The sequence below is a fragment of the Staurois parvus genome, unplaced genomic scaffold, assembly GCF_062004578.1.
Source record: "Staurois parvus isolate SC_StPar_1 unplaced genomic scaffold, SC_StPar_1.0 ptg000090l, whole genome shotgun sequence".
Lineage (NCBI taxonomy): Eukaryota > Metazoa > Chordata > Amphibia > Anura > Ranidae > Staurois > Staurois parvus.
In genome coordinates this window covers 6336496-6360068 of record NW_028317886.1, presented here as the reverse complement: position 1 = coordinate 6360068, position 23573 = coordinate 6336496, and the positions used below count along the sequence as shown (strand labels likewise).

Genomic DNA, 23573 nt, shown 5'->3' with positions numbered 1-23573 from the left:
CCAATTTTCAGTTCCAGGAAAGACACATACTGTAAGTCTCCTTAAAAAAGGTTTATCCTTTTCACCAATGTCCTCAAGGGATGTATTTGAGGTCTATAAAGATATCAGCCTCTTCCTACGGAAGGTCCTCATTAGATTGTGGCATCAAAATAAATCGGACATACAGAAAGAGAATAATCAATCTAAAATAGTACAGATAGGAAATGACACTGATCAAGAGGCTCTTGATATATTGGTGTCATTGCTAGACGAGAATGATGATCCAGAATATGAACTAGAAGAACAATGTTCTTCAAACAGGAGATCAAGTAAATTAATGATACAATCAACAAAAATGCCGCAGTTGCATAAATATTAACGGGTTAAAATGTTTTTAGATCTGGTGAAGGAGGATTTATATAAAATTAACTGGACATGATCAGGGCTGGATAATCTGACAAGTAAAGAAAGAAGAGCCCTATCTGAACTGGAAAATGCTCCAAATTTGGTAATTAAGAAAAGCAATAAAGGATGCAATGTGGTTCTCCTATTGGAGGAGAAATACAAGAGGGAGGTGATGAGATAACTGAATGATCAGTTTGAGATAAACCTTTTCCAAGTTTAGTTAAACTGCTAATTGAAAAGATTTCTCTGGCATGGGAAGCAAATCTACTCTTTAAAAAGGAGAAGGATTATCTTACAGTAGATGAATACAACAATCCAATTTACTATATCATCCCTAAACTACACAAGTCTCTAATAAATCCACCTGGGAGACCAATTGTGTCAGCTATTAAGGGCCCTTTGGAAAGGATTGATAAATATGTGGATGGATTAATTAAGGATATGGTTTTCAAACTGCTTTCATTTGTCCAGGACATGTCAGATGTGTTGCAGAAATTACAAACAGTTGAGGTCCCCCCTGGGGCCCTGTTGGTATTAGTATTGATATGGAATCCTTATATACTTCCATTCCATGTACATGGGGCCTCAGGGGGTAGCACACTTCCTTGATATAAAATTCCCTGAGTTTGTAGACCAGAATGAATTTATACTGTAACTCCTGAAATTTGGACTGGAGAATAATTTCTTCCAATTTCTAGGAAAATATTACTAACAAATGGTGGGAAACTCCACAGAATCTGGAAGTAGATTGGAAGTGAGTGCTTTGGCTTTTCACATGGAAAGTAAAAGTCGCAACCTCTTTTATTAATTAAATATTAAGATCTCATGCATTTAGGGAGATAAATTTAAGATGGAATTTGTCCTGCAGAGGCTGAGGAGGCACTACAAGATCCATTGGCTTAGGAGGTGTAATAGGAAATTTCTATGCTAGTTAAGCTTGGTGAGGGGGAGGAGGAGGAGGAGGAGAAGGGGAAAAAAGGACTTAAATACTACAGTCCTATGCTATGTTCTAAAAAGTGCTAATAATTGCACAATGAACAGGAAAGTAAAGAACACATATTGCTATATGACATGTATTGGAGAACAAAAATATGAGAAGAGTAATGTGTGTGCTGGTGTGTTGAAGGTATCATTAATGGAAGCCAATGATGTTGAATGCTCTGCTTGTATTAGGGCCAATATTGCTTCCTCAGAAGCTGGACATGACAATTATGTAGCAATAATGTTACACTTAATAATAATCTTATTTTCCCAGAATAATCCAAATACATCCACTACTTAATGGCCCTGTAATCTATTTTTCATTAAATTGTTTGTTACTGTGTTCTTCTGCCTTCTTGTAATGTCCTCTGTGAACTCTGAAATTACTCCCTCTCCCCCGCCCCACTTTTGTTTGTTTGAAACTAGCAGTGTGCATTAGTTGTGGTCATGTGCACTGCACTTTGCAATGGACACTACAAATAGTCCAAGACAGGATGGATATGTTGATACATATACTGCAACCATATAGATACTGGAGAGTTTAATAAAAGACCACATAGATGAGTTCTTGCTGGAAAAAAATATTTTAAGCAACAGACAGCATGGATTAATGAAAGACAGAAGTTTTCAAACAAATCCGATTTCTTTTTATGAGAGGGTGAGCAAAACCTTGGACAGAGGGGTGGCGGTGGATGTTGTATATTTGGATTTTGCAAAAGCGTTTGACACAGTTCCCCCACACATGGCTAATGTGTAAGGTAAAGTCTACGGGCTTGGAAAAATCTGTATGTAAATGGATAGAAAACTGGTACTCTGAATGGTCTAGGGTCGTCAGTGTTGTACCCCAAGGTTCAGTATTAGGACCCTTACTTTTTAATATATTTATAAATGATATAGGGTCTGGGATTAAAAATCCCATTTCAGTCTTTGCAGATGACACCAAGCTGTGCAGTGGAATAATGTCATTACAGGATGTCTCCAACTTACAAGCCGACCTCAATGCACTGTTTAATTGGGCAACTATGTGGCAAATGAGGTTTAATGTTGATAAATGTAAGGTTATGCACTTGGGGGCTAAGAATATGCATGTATCATACATACTAGGGGGAGTACAACTGGGGAATCAATGGTGGAGAAGGATCTGGGAGTTCTGGATCACAAGCTTAATAATGGCATGCAATGCCAAGCTGTGGTTTCTAAAGTGAGCAAAATCCTCTCTTGTATTAAAAGAGGTATAGACTCCCTCAAGAGTTGGTTCTGGCCAGCTCAGTGGATTGCTTCTAAAAAGGCCTGGATTCTTTCTTAGATACACGGAATATAACTAGACAGTAACATTTATAGGTATAGTTGATCCAGGGAATATCCGATTGCCTTTCAGGGGATCAGGAAGGAATTTTTTTTTACCAGCAGGAGCAAATTGGATCATGCTTTGCTGGGTTTTTTTGCCTTCCTCTGGATCAACTGTGGGTATAGGATTATAACTTTTTTTTTTCTTTATGGTTGAACTGGATGGACTTTTGTCTTTTTTCAGCCAGACTAACTATGTAACAATGTATGTAACCATGGATATTAAACATATCAATTCAAAATAAAAAGAATTTGGAGATTTGGAGGAGGCTGAGAGCAATAGAAGGTACTTTTTTGAGTAAAAAATACATATTTTAATATACTGTATATATTTTTTAAAACCAGAGTTTAGTGTCACTTTAGGTATTAATCCAGCATTATATTTAAGATACATTCAGAATGATCTCACAGTAAAGTTGTTTAAAGAAATTACACGTGTCCTAATGCAGGTTCAGATAAAGACAATGAGCACCTGAAGAGAAGATGTTGGGAGATACACCAAGGGTGTTTGAAAACAATATGTAACTAGCAATATAGGCTGGTGGATTAGTTGTACGATTCTGCTACATTTTCAACATATTGTATATTAGTGCCAATGTTTTTGTTAATATAATACAGCATAAGAGGAGGTCCTGGCTGGGTTTCTCTGTGCATGTTGTCCAGATGAACAAGGTTACCAGTGTTTGAATTCTCTTCAAAGTGCAGCCTGTCTTTTCTTTTGGAATTGTGCAATGATGTGAATAGCGCTGGTCACTTGCTGTCCAGTAACCCTCCTCACAGAGAAGGAGAGAATTCTTAAATTATAATTTTGGAAGGGAAAGACGTGGGTGTACAAATTACATATAAAGGTCCTGGAGCTCTCCCCCCCCATCAAATATTAATAGCAAAGCCCCATTATCCCCCTCCACTGCTGTTTCACAGCTAGAAACACCTCAGCTTTACACTTTTGGGTCAAGAACTCCAGTGATGTCCATGTCGACATCAGATACCAAGAACCTGTCTCCAACTATATGCATTCTGTAAAAGCTAAGCCTATTTGGTCTAGGCAGATATACTAGAGATAAATATTTACATTATTATTAGCTTCCCCACCAGCATGCATTCTTTTCCAGTCCCTTTCCAATCCCACAATGTGGACAAGTCCTTAAAGTCATCACGAGGATCATGGATCCTGCGTTTTATATGATGACGTTAGGGAGGGGGCAATACTTACCATATGGGCAAGGGGGTTTGAGGGTATCAGCCACCCAAATGTTTTTATATGCTAACCAGTGTCCAGCTTTAGGCAAAACACGTTCATTAAAACATATACATATGAAAGCTTATTTCTGCATATTACATTTTTTTCCCAAAAGAAGCATAGCGAGTTAATATAAATCTCAATTGATTCTTTATTCTTTTTCCAGCAAAACAATATTTGAGATTTTCACAATGCCTAAAATTTTCACATACATAACAGGCCTTGCTTGCCAACTCGGCACAAGGTTTCTTTTTTCAGTTTCTGTGTATTTGATGGCATTTACAAAGACACAGTAGAAAAGAAGCTATTGTTTCTGCCCACATATGAAATGTGTTTGCTATTTCTTGTTCCCAGACATTTGAAATGCTCCTGGCAGCATATAAACATAGACCGGGCTTTGCATTGCCTGGTTCTGAAAGAATTGTTGGATGTTGACTGCATCTTTCCTACTTAAGCCACTGCATTCTCATTTTGTGTTACTTGTTAGAAAAGACCATACAATTGACAGCTGGTGAAGAATAATATATATTAAAATTAATTCAATTAAGGGAAATTAGGAAAATTATGTTATCATCAATACTTATCAACTTGATGATCCTATATATCCTATATGTATTTAAGTAAAGGACCCAAGAGCTAAACTTCAATCCCTCTTGGACAGTATTAGTGGCCATTTTTGCTTTTAAAGTGGATCTTTTAGGACATTTACAAGCCTAGATGAGTAAATTCTTGAAATGCTACAACAGCAATAGTATATTCTTTTGAGAATGTCCAACCTTTTGAAAAAGCTCCAGACTAATTAATTTGTCCAGAATGAAATGATGGCCATCAGTCTACTTCAGGCAGAAGGAAGCATTTCCTCTCTCTCAGTAATTAGACTGCTACATTGTAATTCTGTAGCAATCACAAGGTTAGAGGTTGCAGCAGGGCTAATGCAAGCCTTGAAAAATCGTTCAACGCATTTTCAAAAAACAAGCACACAGTCATTAGAGCAAGAGATATTGCCATCATGTAATGACAGATTTTCGAACAATAAATTGTTCAATGGACAAAAACAAATCTCTTTTTTGTTTGTTTTTTTACATATGTGCAGTATGAACAGTCTGATTTTTAATGGGCTAGAAACAAATTAGCCTTTCAATTTATTGTCCGTTCCGCAAAAGTTTTCCAAACTTTTCCTTTGATATTTTGCCTCATAAACATCAAAGCTGATTTTCTATTTGTGCCCATTAACTGGTCAAAAATGAACAAATAGTCCAAATGACAGATTTTTGCTAGTGTATGAGCACCATGACATATCTAAGTGAACATAGCCAAGAACCGCACAGGCACCAGGATTTAAATGACTGTGTCATCTCTGAACCAGCATCCCAGGTAAAGTCATTATCAGAGAGAGAAAGTGAGCTCTGACAGAGTTGATAAATATTTGTGAGCATTACATTTAAACATTACTGATCATACAATCACTTAATATGATGCTAGATCAACTTTAAAGGGTGAGGAAAAGTTTTAACAGAGTTTTTCAAAGCTTTATCTATCCTTCCCCCCCCCAAAAAAAAATAAAATTTAAAGCCAATACTAGTTCAGATATTTACTTGTGGACATGGGTTTAGATGTATCATGTGTGCATGCATACACAGCAAACTATTTGGATGGCATTGTAGTCAAAATGTTAATGCATTAGGACTCAAAAGGTACAGCTGTAATGTGCCCCCCTCCCACCCCCCCCCCCCCCACCACCACACACACAAACATGCAACATAATAAAATTGACGTGTTGCATTCATTTTTACGATCTAAATTACTAATCTACCTTTACCACCATTTAAAATCCATGACATTAGAGTCCAGTGTTCCAGAGTAGATATCAATGATCAAAACCGTTTTAGGGAGTATTTAGGTGGACTCTACTTTATTTAGACCACAGACATCTAGGGAGAAATTTACTAAAACTGGAGCACTCAGAATCTGGTACAGCTGTGCATGGTAGCCAATCAGCTTCTAACATCAGCTTGTTCAATTAAGCTTTGAGAATAAAACCTGGAAGCTGATTAGTTTCTATGCAGAGTTGCAGCAGATTTTTCACCATGCAGTTTTAACACATAGCCCCCACAGGGTCTGAGGCGCCTTTTGCTGTTGATGTATGTAGTGTCATCATGGCAAGATCAATAGAGCTCTCTAAGGTCTTCAGAAAAAAATTCTCCAACTGATTTTTAACCAATCGTTACACTGTAAGTAAAATAATCTAGAGGTGGCGTAGATTACAAACAACTGCTAATCTGTCCAGGACTGGCTGGCCCACAAAATTCAACCCAAGAGCTGACTATCTGATGCTGAAATAGGTTTTCAACACTGCCAAAGTTCATTGCAGGGTGTAAAGTGTGACCATTCACAGCAGGTCACATGACAATTGTAAACAATGGATGGCTTCCTTTCATGCCATCCATTGTATACAATTGCGTTGCTAGCTGTGATTGGTCACAGTGACCACATGGTACAGACTGGGGTACTCACAGCCCATCTGTGTCATGTGATTAGCTGTGGCCAATCACAGATAATCACAACAAAAAACACTGAATGAATCAGTTTTATTCAGTTTAATGCTTGCTTATAGCAGTGAAATTCAATGCTATAGGCAAGCATAATGTGTAATAAAAAAAAAAAATCTGATCACTTCCCGAAAGAAGTACGTTGCTATGGTACCATTATATTATTCTGACCATGGTGTTTTATGAAAACAAATAGTTTTTTTTCATACTGCCACCAGTCAGTGTCCTTGAACAGCACCACACCAGTTATATGATGATGCTGCACTGAACTGGTGATGTATGTAAAAAAAATAAATGGTGAAAAAAACATTTTCCAAAAAATTATTCCAAAATAATTACAACTTGAAAAAGCTTGCCATGTGTCTAACTAAATACCACAGACTGTCTACTTTTCAAAAAGGGGTTATTTGGGGGTTATCTGTACTGTTCTGATATTTATGGGTCTCAAGAAATGAGTTAGGCCGTCAGTACATCAGAATTTATCAATTTTCAGATATGGACTCTATAACCTTCCTACAGACTAAATAATAAACACTAATTTGGGTTATTTTCACTAAAGGAATGTAGCAGTATACATGTTGGCCTAAATTTATGAAGAACATTTATTTATTTGCGAAATTTTATAACAGAAAAAAAGAAAAACTTGTTTTGTTTTGCTTTTTAATTTTTGGTCTTTTTTTAGTTTTTTTTAACAAAAAACAAAAAAAACCCAGTGGTGATTAAATACCACTAAAAGAAAGCACTAGTTATGTGAACAAAATGATAAAAATTTTGCTTGGGCACAGTTTTGCATGACCATGCAATTGTCATTAAAACCGTGAGAGAGCTCTGAAAGCTGAAAATTGGCTTGAGCAGTAAGGGTGTAAAGGTGCCCAGTACTGAAGTGGTTAAAGAAAACAAATGTGGCAAATGTGTATGTATTGGAGACAGTATCTTTTTCGCCCTAAAATAAACGTTAACATTTATATGTATATATCCTTTCAGTCATATCCAACCTTCAATAATTTTATGAGGCATTGTCTGAAAGAGATGAAAACCTTTTTGCATAGAATTACAGTGTCTTTGCCAGATTTCTAATACATAGGTTGCCAAGATTCAAACCAAGGAACCCATTGCTGTAAGATGTAAGTGCTAATGACTAAGCCACAGCAACACCCACAACATTTATATCGTTTCAGTGTGAGTTGATGCAGAATAGTTTTCTTGAGTACTTACTAAATGCTCTGTAGAACTCATCCAGAGACAAATGCTTGTCACCATTTGAATCATCATACTTCATGAGGTCATACAGGGAACATTCCCTCAGCATTTTCCCAAAACCTTCCTGTTTAATTACCTGTAAATAGAAGCAGTTATCATTGTCATCATCATCACATCAGCAAAACTCAGTGAAGGTGAAAAACATAAAGTGCTTTTTTTCGATAAATACAATTACATAAATACATAACTGAAGCATGTTTCATGTTACATAAATACAAAAGTCAGTGCATGAGAACCAACAGTGCTTCCTGATTACCGGCTGTATGTGAGACTTGACTGCTAACTGCAGCCTGTGTGTACATTTTGTGATGCTGTGATTGGTCCACTTTCCTTTGGCTTGTTACAATTTGCCTATGATCATCTGTTCCCAATCAAAGTGAGATCACATGACTGTTTCCGAAGGATGTACCGGTATGTCCACCCGGTAAAGTAGGGGAGCAGACTGTCATTATATGCATAATGGCTGGTCCGGAAGGGTACCATTGTACAAAAGTCCATGACTTCAGTATTTAGTAATATTCTTTACTCCAGAAAGTTAGTCCTGAAATAATTTCTTGGGGGTTGGGGTTGAAGGGGGTGGGTGGTGGATATTCCAGACGGATTTCTAAAACAATTTACAATGAATCACTCTCCTCAAGGTAAGAAGCATGTGTGAGAGCTACTTAGTTTTTTCTTGATGTAACTATATTTTCTGGTATTATTATATAAGTTAAAGTCCATCTGTACACATAAATGGTATGTAGGATCCTACAGTTCATTTCCTTTAGACATAGCAACATCTCGAGCAGAAAATCCGATTCCCTACCAGCATGCTGCAGAGAAGAACTCTTGCTCCCTGGGTGGAAGCAGTGGCCTCTCTACACATGTCAAACACACCTTCTGCCGAGTGAGGGCTAGAGTTCACCAGTCAGCAGGGAGTCTAAGCTTTGCTAATTACAGAGTTATAGGTCTGAGTATATATGACTGAGTTAAAAAAAATTGTAAAAGAGGAAATTAGTGTTTTTTTTCCTTTATTCCAGTGCCAAAAACCTTTTTCTTCCTGTAAAATTACATATATTGTAAGATAATGTATTTGCAAACATAGTCTCTAAACTCTCATTAATGTTTTAATGTGTTAATGTAATTTTGAAAGCCATTTTCAATCTTTTTAAATGTGCAGCTTTCATTAAAAAAGCACCCAGATCTTGCCATAAGGGCCTTGTTCAGACACTTCCTGTAATAGGGTGACAATTCTCTGTCCCTGAATCTCAGCTCTGCTCCTCCATTGCCACCCCGACACTATCAGTGGCTATGAAGTGGTTGTTTCAGCATACAGTATGACTGTTGCCACCATTAGGAAGCCCAACCTGAGGAATACCATGCTACATTGCATGCATGTAGACAAGAAGTGGCTGCAAAGTGGGTGCATGAGGTCAGCAGCACTGAGATTCAACAATGGGTAAAAAGGGTCAAAACAAGCATTTTATGTAAAAAAGGCAATTGTTTATAGTTCAAATTGGTTTAGCAAACAAAATATTACTGATTTAGAGTTTACATGGACTTTATATTTTCTACAACACTCCTTGTGGCTTCAAAGGTGCAACAATTGCTGTTCTCTTACACAGGTTAGTAATTAATTCAATTGTGGTTTACTTGGTATTGCTGTTAGACTTTTAGGATCAAAGCTCAGCACTGCCCTAGTATATGCTTTTGCCCAGATTTACCTTAAGAATACAAGCACTTGCTGTTTCATCAATGCAATTGCAAATCTGCCGAAAAGACAGATTTTATTCTCACATTTTTTACTATGAACATGAAATGCTCATGAAGATGCACACAACTATGAGAGCGTACAAATGGCTAATTCACTAACAAATGTGGTTTGCTGAGCAGCACATGCTCTGGCTTTACAAGCTAATGCTGAAAAGCGAAAACAAACAAAAAGCGCACCAAACTTGCGCATTACCTCAGTAAGCCAAAATTTATTGATAATAGAATAATACTCACAAACACTGAAGTAAATCATGCATGTAAGTCCTAAAAGGGACTAAGGATAAAAGCAGCCTGCGTGAGTCCCATCAGAGGAGTGGACACTCAGGGAACAACTGACGCGTTTCGAAGGACAAACTTTCTTCATCAGAGCTTTTTTGGCTTACTGAGGTAATGCACAAGGTTGGTGCGCGTTCTGTTTGTTTTCGCTTATCAGTATTGGTCAGGCTTCCCCAGCCTTGTTTGGAGCTGCACAACCCCATATGCACTGGTGGTAGAAACTTCCAAGTCCGGGCTGCATCTATCTACCCCAGGCTGGGTCATAGAGCGCAAGAGAATTTTTTTCTTTACAAGCTAATGGCCTGAGGTCATGACATAAGGAGCTGGCCCACTAGCAGTTCCTCTACTTCTCTATGGCTTCCTCCTTTTCCTTTCATTGCTAGAAGCAGAGCCAGTGAAGTAGGAGATCACTTTGCTGTCCCACAGTTCTTGCTGCCACTGCAACTCTACACTGCCAACCATCACCACCGCCTCAAATTCCTTGCTGTCACTGCTACTCTACACTATCGGCCGCTGCCCCACACTCCTTACAGTCTGCCACTGTACACTGCATGCTGTCACCACTGTTCCACACTCCTCGCATGCTTATTAGGGTAATAAGCAAACATGGTGCTTCTCACTCTCTACTGTTGCCTTTCTATCATCTCGAACCAGTCTGCCCATTCTCCTCTGATCTCTGACATAAACAAGGTAAACCCTAGAAATATTTGTGCATGAAAATCCCAGTAGATCAGCAGTTTTTTAAGTACTCAGACCAGCCCGTCTGGTACCAACAACCATACCATGTTCAAAGTCACTTAAATACCCTTTCCTCCCCATTTTGATGCTAAGTTTGACCTTCAGCAAGTTGTCTTCACCACGTCTAATGTCTAGATACATAAATGCATTGAGTTGCTGCCATGTGATTGGTTGATTAGCAATTTTTGTTAAAAACAGTTGTATCTAATAATATGGCTGGTCAGTGTATATATACTGTATGCTTACACTATACACTATATTTGCTTTTGCAGTTACTTATTACCTCTGTGTATGTTTGGTTTTAGATTTTCTAAATTGCACATACAGCCTATGGCTGTCAAACAACTACTTATCACTGTTGCATCAGTTGTAAATGAGAGATACATCTTGAAACTACTAAGACATTTGCTATTACCCACTCAAGTGGAATAATAGCTTGTTTATTGACTTGTTGAAGCACTTCATTAGATTAAAAAGAGCCACTAAGTTTAAACAAATTGATGGTAAAAGAAAACCATGATCACAAAAATTGTCAAAACATTTAAAAAATATATATATTTTAACTTGATATAGGGATATCTTTTAAGGTATCCTGTGAAGGGGAATTACCTGTGCTGTCAATACTGAGTCTCTTGTGAAACTGCTTGTTGCATGCAAATCTTTCAATTATAGTACTAAATGAGTGCGTTTCAGGCCCTCATTTGTTAATTTTAATAGATGTAAAGATCAATGTGTGGATTTTTTTCTTTTTCAAGATCATAGCATCAGGAAATTAGGGCCATAGGGTCCACACTGAGAACTTACTTATCCATGTGAATTCTCTAACCTGTTTTACTCGATTATGTTCAAAACATAGTTTGAGAGTTGTAAATAGTATATGTATTGTTTATATTCCAAATTATTTTTTAGCTATATGACTAGAATTTTTACCTATACCTTTGCTGATAAGTATTTTAATGCGGAAATCTTCTAATAACTGTTAATATATAAAAATATAGTTTACATATTTAAATATTTCTAAAGGACCAAATTTCAGAAACTGTATTTCACTGCAGAGCATGTCGTGATTCAGTGAAAATCCAACACGAGACTAATACACATAAATAGGAAGCTATGGGCTGATTATATTGGGTTTTTTTAAGTTTTGTGTTTTGTTTTCCTTTGTTTTTTTCCCATTGTTGTGCCCAACTGAGGTTATATTTGGAGATTGTTAAATGGATTTCACAAATATGAATTTAGTATATGTCTTTGAGGTTATATGAGTTGTGTATTTGGAGACTTTAGTCCTGCTATTTAGTAAACATTTGAAATGTGTTATACTTGTGCTCTAGTGGACCTGGTAATCTCTAACCATGCAGAGCTTATTACTAATGTCCATATAAAAGAACATCTGGGTAGCAGTGACCATAACATGATTTCATTTATTGTTAGCTATAAACAACAAGCACATACGGGAGAAATAAAAACACTCAACGTTAAGAGAGCTATCTTTCCAAGGCTGAGAGCTGCTCTCCAAGACTTAGACTGGGAGGGAATATTGGTATCAATGAACACACTGCAAAATATATTCCCATGGGCAACAAGTTTAAAGGCTAAAAATAAAACCTATGTGGCTTATGGCCAAAGTTAAAAAAGCTGTAAACAATAGGAAAAGAGCTTTAATAAAATATAAAAAATAAAGGAATGCTATCATCGTTTAAACATTACAAAGAATATAACAGAATATGTAAAAAGGAAATCAAGGCCGCAAAATGAACAACAGATTGCAAAAGATAGCAGGACAGACCCCCAAAAATTCTTCAAATATATTAATAGTAAAAAGGTCAGGTCCGAGCATGTAAGTCCTTTACAAAATAATCTAGAGTGGGTGACTGGGGACAAAATTAAAGTAAATGTATTAAATACCTTCTTCAGCTGTGTATACAAAGGAGCATGAGGGACCTCTTGTCCATAATGGGTATGCAATTCACACAGGCCCAGATGATCCACTTTGGCTCATAACTCATATGATCCAGAAATATTTAGATAGAATAAAGGTGAATAAAGCACCTGGACTGGATGGCATACACCCATAGGTCCTTAAGGAATTGAGCTCTGTCAATTCAAAGCCATTCTTTCTAATTTTTAGGGACTCTTTAATGACTGGCATAGTACCACTGAATTGGTGTAAGGCCAAAGTGGTGCCTATATTTAAAAAGGGATCAAAATCTTTACCAAGTAATTATAGACCTGTTAGTTTGACTTCCATAGTTGGGAAGATGCTGGAGAGTTTAAAAAAAGACCACATAGATGAGTTCTTGCTTGAAAAAAATATTTTAAGCAACAGACAGCATGAATTCAAGAAAGACAGAAGTTGTCAACCAGATCTGATTTCTTTTTATGAGGAGATAAGCAAAACCTTGGGCAGAGAAGTGGTGTGGACGTGGTATACTTGGATTTTGCAAAAGCGTTTGACACAGTTCCCCACACACGGCTAATGTGTAAGGTAAAGTCTACAGGCTTGAAAAACTCAGTATGTAAATGGATAGAAAACTGGCTAAAAGATCGTATTCAGAGAGTAGTGGTTAATGATTCATACTCTGAATGGTCTACGGTCGTCAGTGGTGTACCCCAAGGTTCAGTGTTGGGACTTTTACTTTTTAATATATTTATAAACGATATAGGGTCTGGGATTAAAAATACCCTTTCAGACTTTGCAGATGACGCCAAGCTGTGCAGTGAAATAATGTCCGTACAGGATGTCTCCAACTTACAAGCCGACGTCAATGCACTGTTTAATTGGGCAACCATGTGGCAAATGAGGTTTAATGTGGATAAATGTAAAGTTAAGCACTTGGGGGCTAAAAATATGCATGCATCATACATACTAGGAGGGAGTACAACTGGGGGAATCAATGGTGGAGAAGGATCTAGGAGTTCTGGTAGATCATAAGCTTAATAATGGCATGCGATGCCAAGCTGCGTTTTAAAAGAGAGCAAAATCCTCTCTTGTATTAAAAGAGGTATAGACTCCAGAGAGAGATATCATTGTTCCCATGTACAAATCATTAGTAAAACCCCATCTGGAATATGCAGTTCAGTTTTGGGCACCAATTCACAAAAAGAATATTGGGGAACTGAAGAAAGTGCAGAGAAGGGCAATCAAACTGATGAGAGGATTGGAGGAGCTCAGCTATGAGAAAAGATTCACGAAATTGAATTTATTCAATCTCTTAAAAAGAAGAGATTAGAGGGGATATGATCAACATGTATAAATACATAAGTAGTTCATATAGTGAACTTGTTGTAGAGTTATTCACCCTGAGGTCATCACAAAGGACAAGGGGGCACTCTTTATGTCTGTAGGAGAAGAGATCTTATTTCCAAATATGGAAAGGTTTCTTCACAGTAAGACCTGTGAAAATGTGGAATAGACTCCCTCATGAGTTCGTTCTGACCTGCTCAGTAGATTGCTTCAAAAAAGGTCTGGATTTTTTCCTAGATACACAGAATATAAATGGATACTAACATTTATAGGTAAAGTTGATCCAGGGAATATCCCATTGCCTCTCGGGGGGATCAGGAAGAAATTTCTTCTCCTGCATGGATCATGCTTTGCTGGGTTTTTTGCCTTCCTCTGGATCAACTGTGGGTATAGGACTATAACTTTTTTGTTGAACTAGATGGACTTTTGTCTTATTTCAGCCAGACTAACTATGTAACTATGGTCACAACAGATCACAAATACTTTGTGCATATCATAATCACTGTACTTAATGTACTTGCATAGTTACTTAACCCTACCACTATTGTTGAAGTGTATGCTTGGATGGAAAAAAAAACAATTTTAGTACATATTTGCAATATATGCACATTTCTCATGTTTTGTCTCTTAAAAAAAAGGCAAGTAGTGAAAAATACCTGTTGATCTCGTCATCTCCATAGCATATGGGATACGTGTTCCAAAATCCACTGCTTGGGAGTTCTTCCCTTCTGTACTACAGAACACATCACCTTTCGTCATCCATAGTATAAGGAGCTGTTCTGTAGTCAGCTAAAGGAAAACTAAGGTAGCGATGACAACACTGATTGGCATCTTATTACAGAACAAGCAGTGTTTTCAGCTCACTACAGAAAGACAGCAGCACTATGAATTTCTGGCAATATGAACAGGCATTTTTTCTGTGCTTGGTGAGTTCTTAAAGAGACAAGACATGCGTTAATGTGTGTGTATTGCAGAGATGTACTGTATAAGTTTTTCCCCCAGATATATTTTTAATGGCATATTTGTCAGTTAGTGTTTCACATGTACAGTATATCTGCATATATAGCATATTCACTGGGGTAAATTAAAAGAGTAGAGAATTTTCACATAAAATGTATTCAAACCCTAACAATTGTCTTTTTGTTTGCTACCTTTTTGTCTGATCAACATACGTTTGACATTTTCTGTTATATCTGTTTGGTAAGTGCATAAAAATACCCATTGTTCATGTATGCACATTTAGTGCATTATTTCAAGGAGTCTAATTAACCATCTTAGTTCCTATATAGGCTAAACACTAAACCTAATGAAGATCATTTGAGCTTTCAATTAAAAAAAAAAATAGTTGGGGGGGAGTGGCGACCAAGCTCTAAGATAGACACCTGAGCTGAGAGCTCTGCTTGGCTGCAGGGGGAATCCATGGACATTGGAGCTTTCATAACTCCGACACAGCTACCGCCATCACCTGTGGGTCCCAGGGCCCTGGCACCATGCCGCAATGCTGCAAAGAGCCGCCACAACCCAGCAAGCTATCGAGATTTTTCCGCTCTATTCCTCACGGGCTACAACAAATGAAAGAGCTGTCACTATCAGTGAAGCAAGCCATCATTATGCTGAAAAAACAAAACAAACCCATCAGAGAGATAGCAAAAACATTAGGCGTGGCCAAAACAACTGTTTGGAACATTCTTAAAAAGAAGGAATGCACCGGTGAGCTCAGCAACACCAAAAGACCTTGAAGACCACGAAAAACAACTGTGGTGGATGACCGAAGAATTCTTTCCCTGGTGAAGAAAACACCCTTCACAACAGTTGGCCAGATCAAGAACACTCTCCAGGAGGTAGGTGTATGTGTGTCAAAGTCAACAATCAAGAGAAGACTTCACCAGAGTGAATACAGAGGGTTCACCACAAGATGTAAACCATTGGTGAGCCTCAAAAACAGGAAGGCCAGATTAGAGTTTGCCAAACAACATCTAAAAAAGCCTTCACAGTTCTGGAACAACATCCTATGGACAGATGAGACCAAGATCAACTTGTACCAGAGTGATGGGAAGAGAAGAGTATAGAGAAGGAAAGGAACTTCTCATGATCCTAAGCATACCACCTCATCAGTGAAGCATGGTGGTGGTAGTGTCATGGCGTGGGCATGTATGGCTGCCAATGGAACTGGTTCTCTTGTATTTATTGATAATGTGACTGCTGAAAAAAGAAGCAGGATGAATTCTGAAGTGCTTCGGGCAATATTATCTGCTCATATTCAGCCAAATGCTTCAGAACTCATTGGACGCAGCTTCACAGTGCAGATAAACAATGACCCAAAGCATACTGCAAAAGCAACCAAAGAGTTTTTTAACCACCTCCCGCCCGCGATATAGTCCAATGACGGGTGCAAGGTGGTTTTCTCGTTCTGATAGGACGTCATGTGACGTCATGCCATTCTCACCGCGCATGCGCAGCTCAGGGAGCGCGCAGCACGGCGATTGTGCACAGGGGATCACCAATCACGGAAAGAGCCGAAGATGTCGGCTCGGTCATGTGATCAGCTGTGTCCAATCACAGCTGATCTCATGTAAACAGGGAAATGCCAGTTATCTGCATTTCTCTCCTCTCGAGCTGTCACGCTGGCAGCTCGAGAGGAGAGGAGAGCCGGTAATCGGCTTTCCGTGGAGGGGACATGTACACTGATCATCAGGGCACTGATGATCAGTGTGCGATGATGATCAGTGTGGCCCCAGAAGTGCCACCTGTCAGAGTCCATCAGTGCCAGCTGAACAGTGCCACGTGCCAGTGCCCATCAGTGCCACAATGCCACATATCAGTGCCCATCTGAGATGCCCTTCAGTGTCACCCATCAGTGCCAGTCAGTGTCACCTATCAATACCAATCAGTGCCACCTATAAGTGCTGCCAATCAGTGCCACCTATCAGTGCACATCAGTGCCGCCTATCAGTGCGCATCAGTGCCATCTGTCAGTGCCAGTCAGTGCCACCTAACAGTGCCAGTCAGTGCTGCCTAACAGTGCCAGTCAGTGCCACCTATCAGTGCCACCTATCAGTGCCACCTATCAGTGCCATATATCAGTGCTGCCTTTCAGTGCCCATCAGTGATGCATGTCAATGCCCATCAGTGCCACCTACCAGTGCCTCCTCATCAGTGCCCATCAGTGCCACCTATCAGTGTCCATCAGTGCATATTATCAGTGCCCATCACTACAGCCTCATTAGTGTACATCAGTGAAGGAGAAAAATCACTTATTTACAAAATTTTAAAACAAAAACTAAGAAAAACATTTTTTTTTCAAAATTTTCAGTGGTTTTTGGTTTGTTTAAGAAAAAATAAAAACCCCAGAGGTTATTAAATACCACCAAAAGAAAGCTCTATCTGTCACAAAAAAATGATAAAAATTTCATATGTGTGTTGCATGACTGCGCAATTGTCATTCAAAGTGTGACAGCGCTGAGAGCTGGAAATTGGCCTGGGCAGGAAGGGGGTATAAGTGCCCTGTAGGCTAGTGGTTAAGGGAAAGAAGTGGAATGTTATGCAATGGCCAAGTCAATCACCTGACCTGAATCCGATTGAGCATGCATTTCACTTGCTGAAGAAAAAACTGAAGGGAAAATGCCCCAAGAACAAGCAGGAACAGAAGACAGTTGCAGTAGAGGCCTGGCAGAGCATCACCAGGGATGAAACCCAGCGTCTGGTGATGTCTATGTGTTCCAGACTTCAGGCTGTAATTGACTGCAAAGGATTTGCAACCAAGTGTTAAAAAGTGAAAGTTTGATTTATGATTATTATTCTGTTCCATTACTTTTGGTCCCTTAACAAGTGGGAGGCACATATGCAAACTGTTGTAATTCCTACACCGTTCACCTGATTTGGATGTAAATACCCTCAAATTAAAGCTGACAGTCTGCAGTTAAAGCACATCTTGTTTGTTTCATTTCAAATCCATTGTGGTGGTGTATAGAGCCACAATTGTTAGAATTGTGTCGATGTCCCAATATTTATGGACCTGACTGTATATATTCAGAGTGTTACCTATCCCTATAACGGACCAATACTTCAAAACCCTGTTGAGTCTATAATTTATCTGGAATGGTAAAAAACCTAGATGTTTGTACTCATGCTTAACCCCACACAGGTCAATAGAAGGTGCAGGTTTAGTAGATATCTGAGACTACTATTGGGCGGTCTGTATGGACCAAATTAAATACTGGTTCAGAGGCACAGATGGCCCACTTTGGCTAGAAGTAGAAAATGCCTTAACTACCCACCAATAATCTATATACACTCCTTTAAGAGACCTATGGAGGCCATGGGATGTCTCCACACTACAGCCACCCATACAAGCATCACTGCTGGCATGGAGACTCTTACATAATCAAAAGGTAAATGCAACCAGATGTGATCATCAGATTCCGACTACATATTCTAGATGCCCTCACACTACGGCCCTTTACACACTATGGCCTAAAGTCCATCAATGACTTCCTTTATGACTCAAAACCCAAACATATAGACTCTATAATAACCGAGTTTAGTTCTAGAGAACTTCATTTTACCGGCGCTCATATTCTGCATTTTTTTAATAAACACCCTATGTCAGAGCCACAAATACATCCCAAAATATGGCAATTCTATACCATACAAAAACCAGTAGAAAAGGGCATATCCCTTTTTTACAACATACTACATAATAAGCTGACCTTCACCAAGACTAACACTATGCTGAAATGGGAAACTAACCTACAATCCTCCTTCACAGAGCACCAGTGCATTTTGTGAGACTTATCAAGTGACCCATTGCGTCAACCACTGGGAGATGACAATAAAGATAACTAATTGATGGCACTACACTCCCTTCAAATTAGCCAAATTTTCCCCTTCTGCATCCTCCCTATGCTGGCACCAATGTAGCCAAATGGGACATCTTCTTCACATGTTCCCTAACTAGTTTTTGGAAGCAGGTATTTCAACTCCTATCATCCACAACAGGCATTCTACTCAACCAAAATCCAAGCCTAGCACTGCTAAATCTAGGCATAGATACACTCCCTTCCTCCTTTAGACCAGCACTCACTCATATACTCTTAGCAGCTCAAACGATCGTACTCAAAAAATGGAAATCAATTGATTCCCCCAACATCTCAGAAGTGATCACCATGGTCCAACATCTCAGAAGTGATCACCATGGTCCAACAAAATCACACATACAAACACTTATTAGCCAATAATTCTCTAACGTGCAACATTTGAAAACCGTTGGAATATCTGGAAGTATAGGAAAATGTTCACATAGACAACCAGATTATCATGAATACCCTGTGCTCCTTTCTACTATGTATTGCTTGTCATACCCCATGTAAATGTACTTGAACGATTACTGTTGATATGCTCTGTTATTGCTCATACTTGTGTACCTACCCCTGAGTTATGTACCTTTTATACCAATAAAAAAAAAAGATGTAAGAAAAAAAAGAAATTGCATAAGTTAGGTGTGAGACATGGCAAAGTGGTTACATTCATAAGGGAGTCTACAATACATACTGTAGAAAAAAAAAATGTTAAAGGAGAGAGAGAGACATACACACACAGGAGTGTATTATGCACAGAGCTCAGGATTGCACTATGCACAGCGTTCAGAGTTCAGCAGTCCTCTACACGCAGAGTGCAGGGTTCAGGATTGTGCTACACACCCATCAAAGTCTGATTGTGCAATCATTTTAACTACAAACAACTATGTAATGGAAGGCCCTGCCTGGATGGATTGAATATAAGTTGATTGGGTAGATTAGGTGGGTCCTCATGTTACCTAGTTTTGATAAATAGAAAATTGATTGATTATGCGGTCAGATTATAATGTGTATAGTGAACCTAAGGTCATCTGGTAAAATAGCCAAATTAACCATGACTGGTGCATTTGCTCCTAAGATGATTATTTTTCATTGTAATTAAATGCTTTTATATATATACAGTCAGGTCCATAAATATTGGGACATCGACACATTTCTAACATTTTTGGCTCTATACACCACCCCAATGGATTTGAAATGAAACGAACAAGATGTGCTTTAACTGCAGACTGTCAGCTTTAATTTGAGGGTATTTACATCCAAATCAGGTGAACGGTGTAGGAATTACAACAGTTTGCATATGTGCCTCCCACTTGTTAAGGAACCAAAAGTAATGGGACAGAATAATAATCATAAATCAAACTTTCACTTTTTAATACTTGGTTGCAAATCCTTTGCAGTCAATTACAGCCTGAAGTCTGGAACACATAGACATCACCAGATGCCGGGTTTCATCCCTGGTGATGCTCTGCCAGGCCTCTACTGCAACTGTCTTCAGTTCCTGCTTGTTCTTGGGGCATTTTCCCTTCAGTTTTGTCTTCAGCAAGTGAAATTCATGCTCAATCGGATTCAGGTCAGGTGATTGACTTGGCCATTGCATAAAATTCCACTTCTTTCCCTTAAAAAACTCTTTGGCTGCTTTTGCAGTATGCTTTGGGTCATTGTCCATCTGCACTGTGAAGCGGAGTCCAATGAGTTCTGAAGCATTTGGCTGAATATGAGCAGATAATATTGCCCAAAACACTTCAGAATTCATCCTGCTGCTTTTGTCAGCAGTCACATCATCAATAAATACAAGAGAACCAGTTCCATTGGCAGCCATACACGCCCACGCCATGACACTACCACCACCACGCTTCACTGATGAGGTGGTATGCTTAGGATCATGAGCAGTTCCTTTCCTTCTCCATACTCTTCTCTTCCCATCACTCTGGTACAAGTTGATCTTGGTCCAACTGAGGTGATACGAAAACACCGAGGAGGAGGAGCCTAATCGTGGCGGTGTGAGAGAGAGCGATGTGAGCGCTCTCCGCAGGATAACCGCCCTCCTTCCCTTGACGTTCCCCATGGAAGCTGCTAAACTCCCCGCCTGAGATCTTACGGCAGAGGGGGGGTCCTGAGAGTGAAGTGGAGGAGACGGAGCTGCGGGAGTTCTGGACGGTGAGACGGCTGGGAATCTCTCACCTCTGACTGCTGGGAGTGCGGGTGACGGGAGGTGGTCACGTGACCCGCCGAAGGGCAGTACTGGGAGACGGAGAAGCCGGCCGGCTTCCTGAAGCAGAGGGAGACCCCGGCTTTCCGACCCAACAGAAGAGGAGGGAGAGAGAAACGGCTGGCTTCCTTTGAAACTGAAGCCGCTCGGGCAGAGAGATTTACATGACCGTCGGTACCCACGAGAGAAACGGAGAGAGAGAGAAGAAAAGAGCCTCGGAAAACCCCCCCTTCACCTCTCCCCCCCCTCCTCTTCTAACCCCTCTCCCCCCCCTCCCCTCCTGAGCTGAAGGGAAAAGGAGCAGAGCCACACCAGAATGCTGACAGCCTCACTGGAACGAAGCAGCGGGAAGGAGGGTGAGTGAGACTATCTGGATTATATATTAAATCTGTTTATGGATAGCTTCTTGGTGTGGCAGAAGAAATATATATAGAGAAAAAGGGGGAACCACCAAATAGCTTGAAGAAAGTAGAATTTACCTAAAGGACTTATTATCAGTATATATCTTAAAGTTTAAAAAGAGAACTCGGATACAGTTAAAAATATGAAGAGCAAAAATAGTAAAGGGAATGCCCCTAAACACGCCCAATCAGGAACAATTAGAAAATTTACATCTCAAGGTAATGTGACCCCAGAAAGAACTCAGGGGGCAGGTGAAAAAAGTATAATGGAGAACAGTATGGATAAAAGCGCCAGATCTCCAGTAGAAATGGATAATAATCAACAAATATCAGGAGAAATAGAGTCAAAGGAAAATGAAGGAGAACTACAAATCCCAAATAAAAAGGAAATGGCGGAAATGTTTAAAAATTTGGAAAAATCAATTAAACAGGAAATGGGAATTATTCGGAAAGATCTGGGACATCTCTTGACTAGAGTAGAAGATACAGAAGAAAAAATCAATAAACATGCTCAAACTCTTTCTGAACTGAATAATCAGATACTAGAGATTAGGCAAGAACAAAAAAAACTGGGATATAAACTGGAGATACAAGGTAACATACACAGGAAAAAAAATCTCAGGATAAAAGGAATTCCGGAGCTTATACAAGATAAAGAATTAAGAGAGACGATACAAAAAATCTTAAACTCCATTATGGGTAGACCTAGAACAGAGACATGCATATTGGACAATATATATAGATCAGGAAAGGCCCAACGAGATCGGGCGGAAGAGAGACCGAGAGATGTAGTGGTTCAATTTAATAAAATTGGAGAGAGAGAAGAAATATGGAAGAAGACAAAAGGAAGATATAATATTGAGTATGAAGGGAAAAATATACAAATCTTTGCAGACTTAACACCTGAGACATTATGGAGAAAGAGATCACTGAGACCCTTAATAGAACAGATGAAAAAACAAAACATACAGTATAGATGGAGCGGCTCAATGTGTCTAATTGGATGGAAGAATGGAGTTACTGCATACCTGAGATTTCCTGAGGACTTGAGAGACTTTTTTGACAAACTTAACATTCAAAAAGTAGAGGTTCCAGGTTGGGAGGTTGAGGGAGGGGAAAACGTCGAGGGAAAAGAGCAATGGCAGCAAATTAGAAGAAAGAATAAAGAAGGGATAGAAAGGGGAACATTGAGGGAAATGGAGGGACGGTGAACCGTACAAGGTTAGAGTTCAACCTCAGGGCCAAGATCCAAATGTGACAGTAAGCTCACAAAGGATTAGATGGTAAAAAATAGGCCTGATGGGAGGGGGGGGTTCGGGGGGGGAGGGAGGAGGGAGGGCCAGGGGAGGGGGGAGGTGAAGAGGGAGGGTAAGGGGGGGGGAGGAGGTAAAAGATGGTATAGGGGGAAGGTTTTAAAAATACTCTGCATAGGGACGAGATGTACTCAAGAATTATGGAAGATATAAAATTTATAACATATAATGTAAAAGGGTTGAATAGTCCTGGGAAGAGATTTAAGCTATTTAAGGAGTTACAACACAGAGAAGCCTCGGTAGTTTTTTTACAGGAGACGCATTTTGAGATTAAGTCAAATATCAAATTAAATACTAGAAACTATCCAACATGGTTTTATGCAGACTCCCCAATTAAGAGAGCCAAAGGGGTGGCAATTGGGTTCGCTAAAAATGTAAGGTGGGAGGTGGAAGAGAGAGAGACAGATCCTGAGGGGAGATTCTTGTTTCTGAGGGGCAGATTACAGGAAATAGAGTGTACAGTGGCGAATATTTATTGCCCAAATAAGAGACCGGAGGTATACCTGAAAGGGATATTAAGAAAATTGAGGGACTTTAAAAAGGGAAGACTGATAATGGCGGGAGACTTGAATTTATGTCTAGATCCACAGATGGATACAACATCTCGTGTGCAACGAGAGGGAGGTAGGTCTATGAAGACTTTGAAGAAGGAGATATATGAAGGGCAACTAGTGGATATATGGAGGATAATGCATGGAAAGGAAAAAGACTATACTTTCTTCTCTAATGCACACGAGATTTATTCAAGACTGGACTATATAATGGTAGAACATCAACTTATCGAGAGGGTGGCCAAAGTAGAAATAGAGACAATGACTCTCTCAGACCATGCCCCAGTTATAATGAAGGTGAGATGGGGGAGACAACTGACAAGGGGGGTGGGATGGAGATTAAACGAGGCCCTTCTATTAGATCAAGAGATCGATCAGCAGATCAGACGGGAAATGGAAAGATATTTTCAGGAGAATGAAACAGGAGATGTTTCAATGGCCACTGTCTGGGAGTCCCATAAGGTATATA

The 23573-nt window shown here is 39.3% G+C and overlaps 1 protein-coding gene across 2 annotated transcripts in view; it reads right to left on the bottom strand.

Annotated features, from left to right (window-relative positions):
* Positions 1-23573, bottom strand: part of FSTL5 (follistatin like 5) — an 841716-nt gene that overhangs the window by 369653 nt on the left and 448490 nt on the right. For both annotated transcript variants that reach the window (XM_089670377.1, XM_089670378.1), the window contains exon 6: positions 7717-7837. In XM_089670377.1, coding sequence (XP_089526503.1) covers positions 7717-7837 — 121 coding nt within the window. The remainder of the gene's footprint in view (positions 1-7716; positions 7838-23573) is intronic.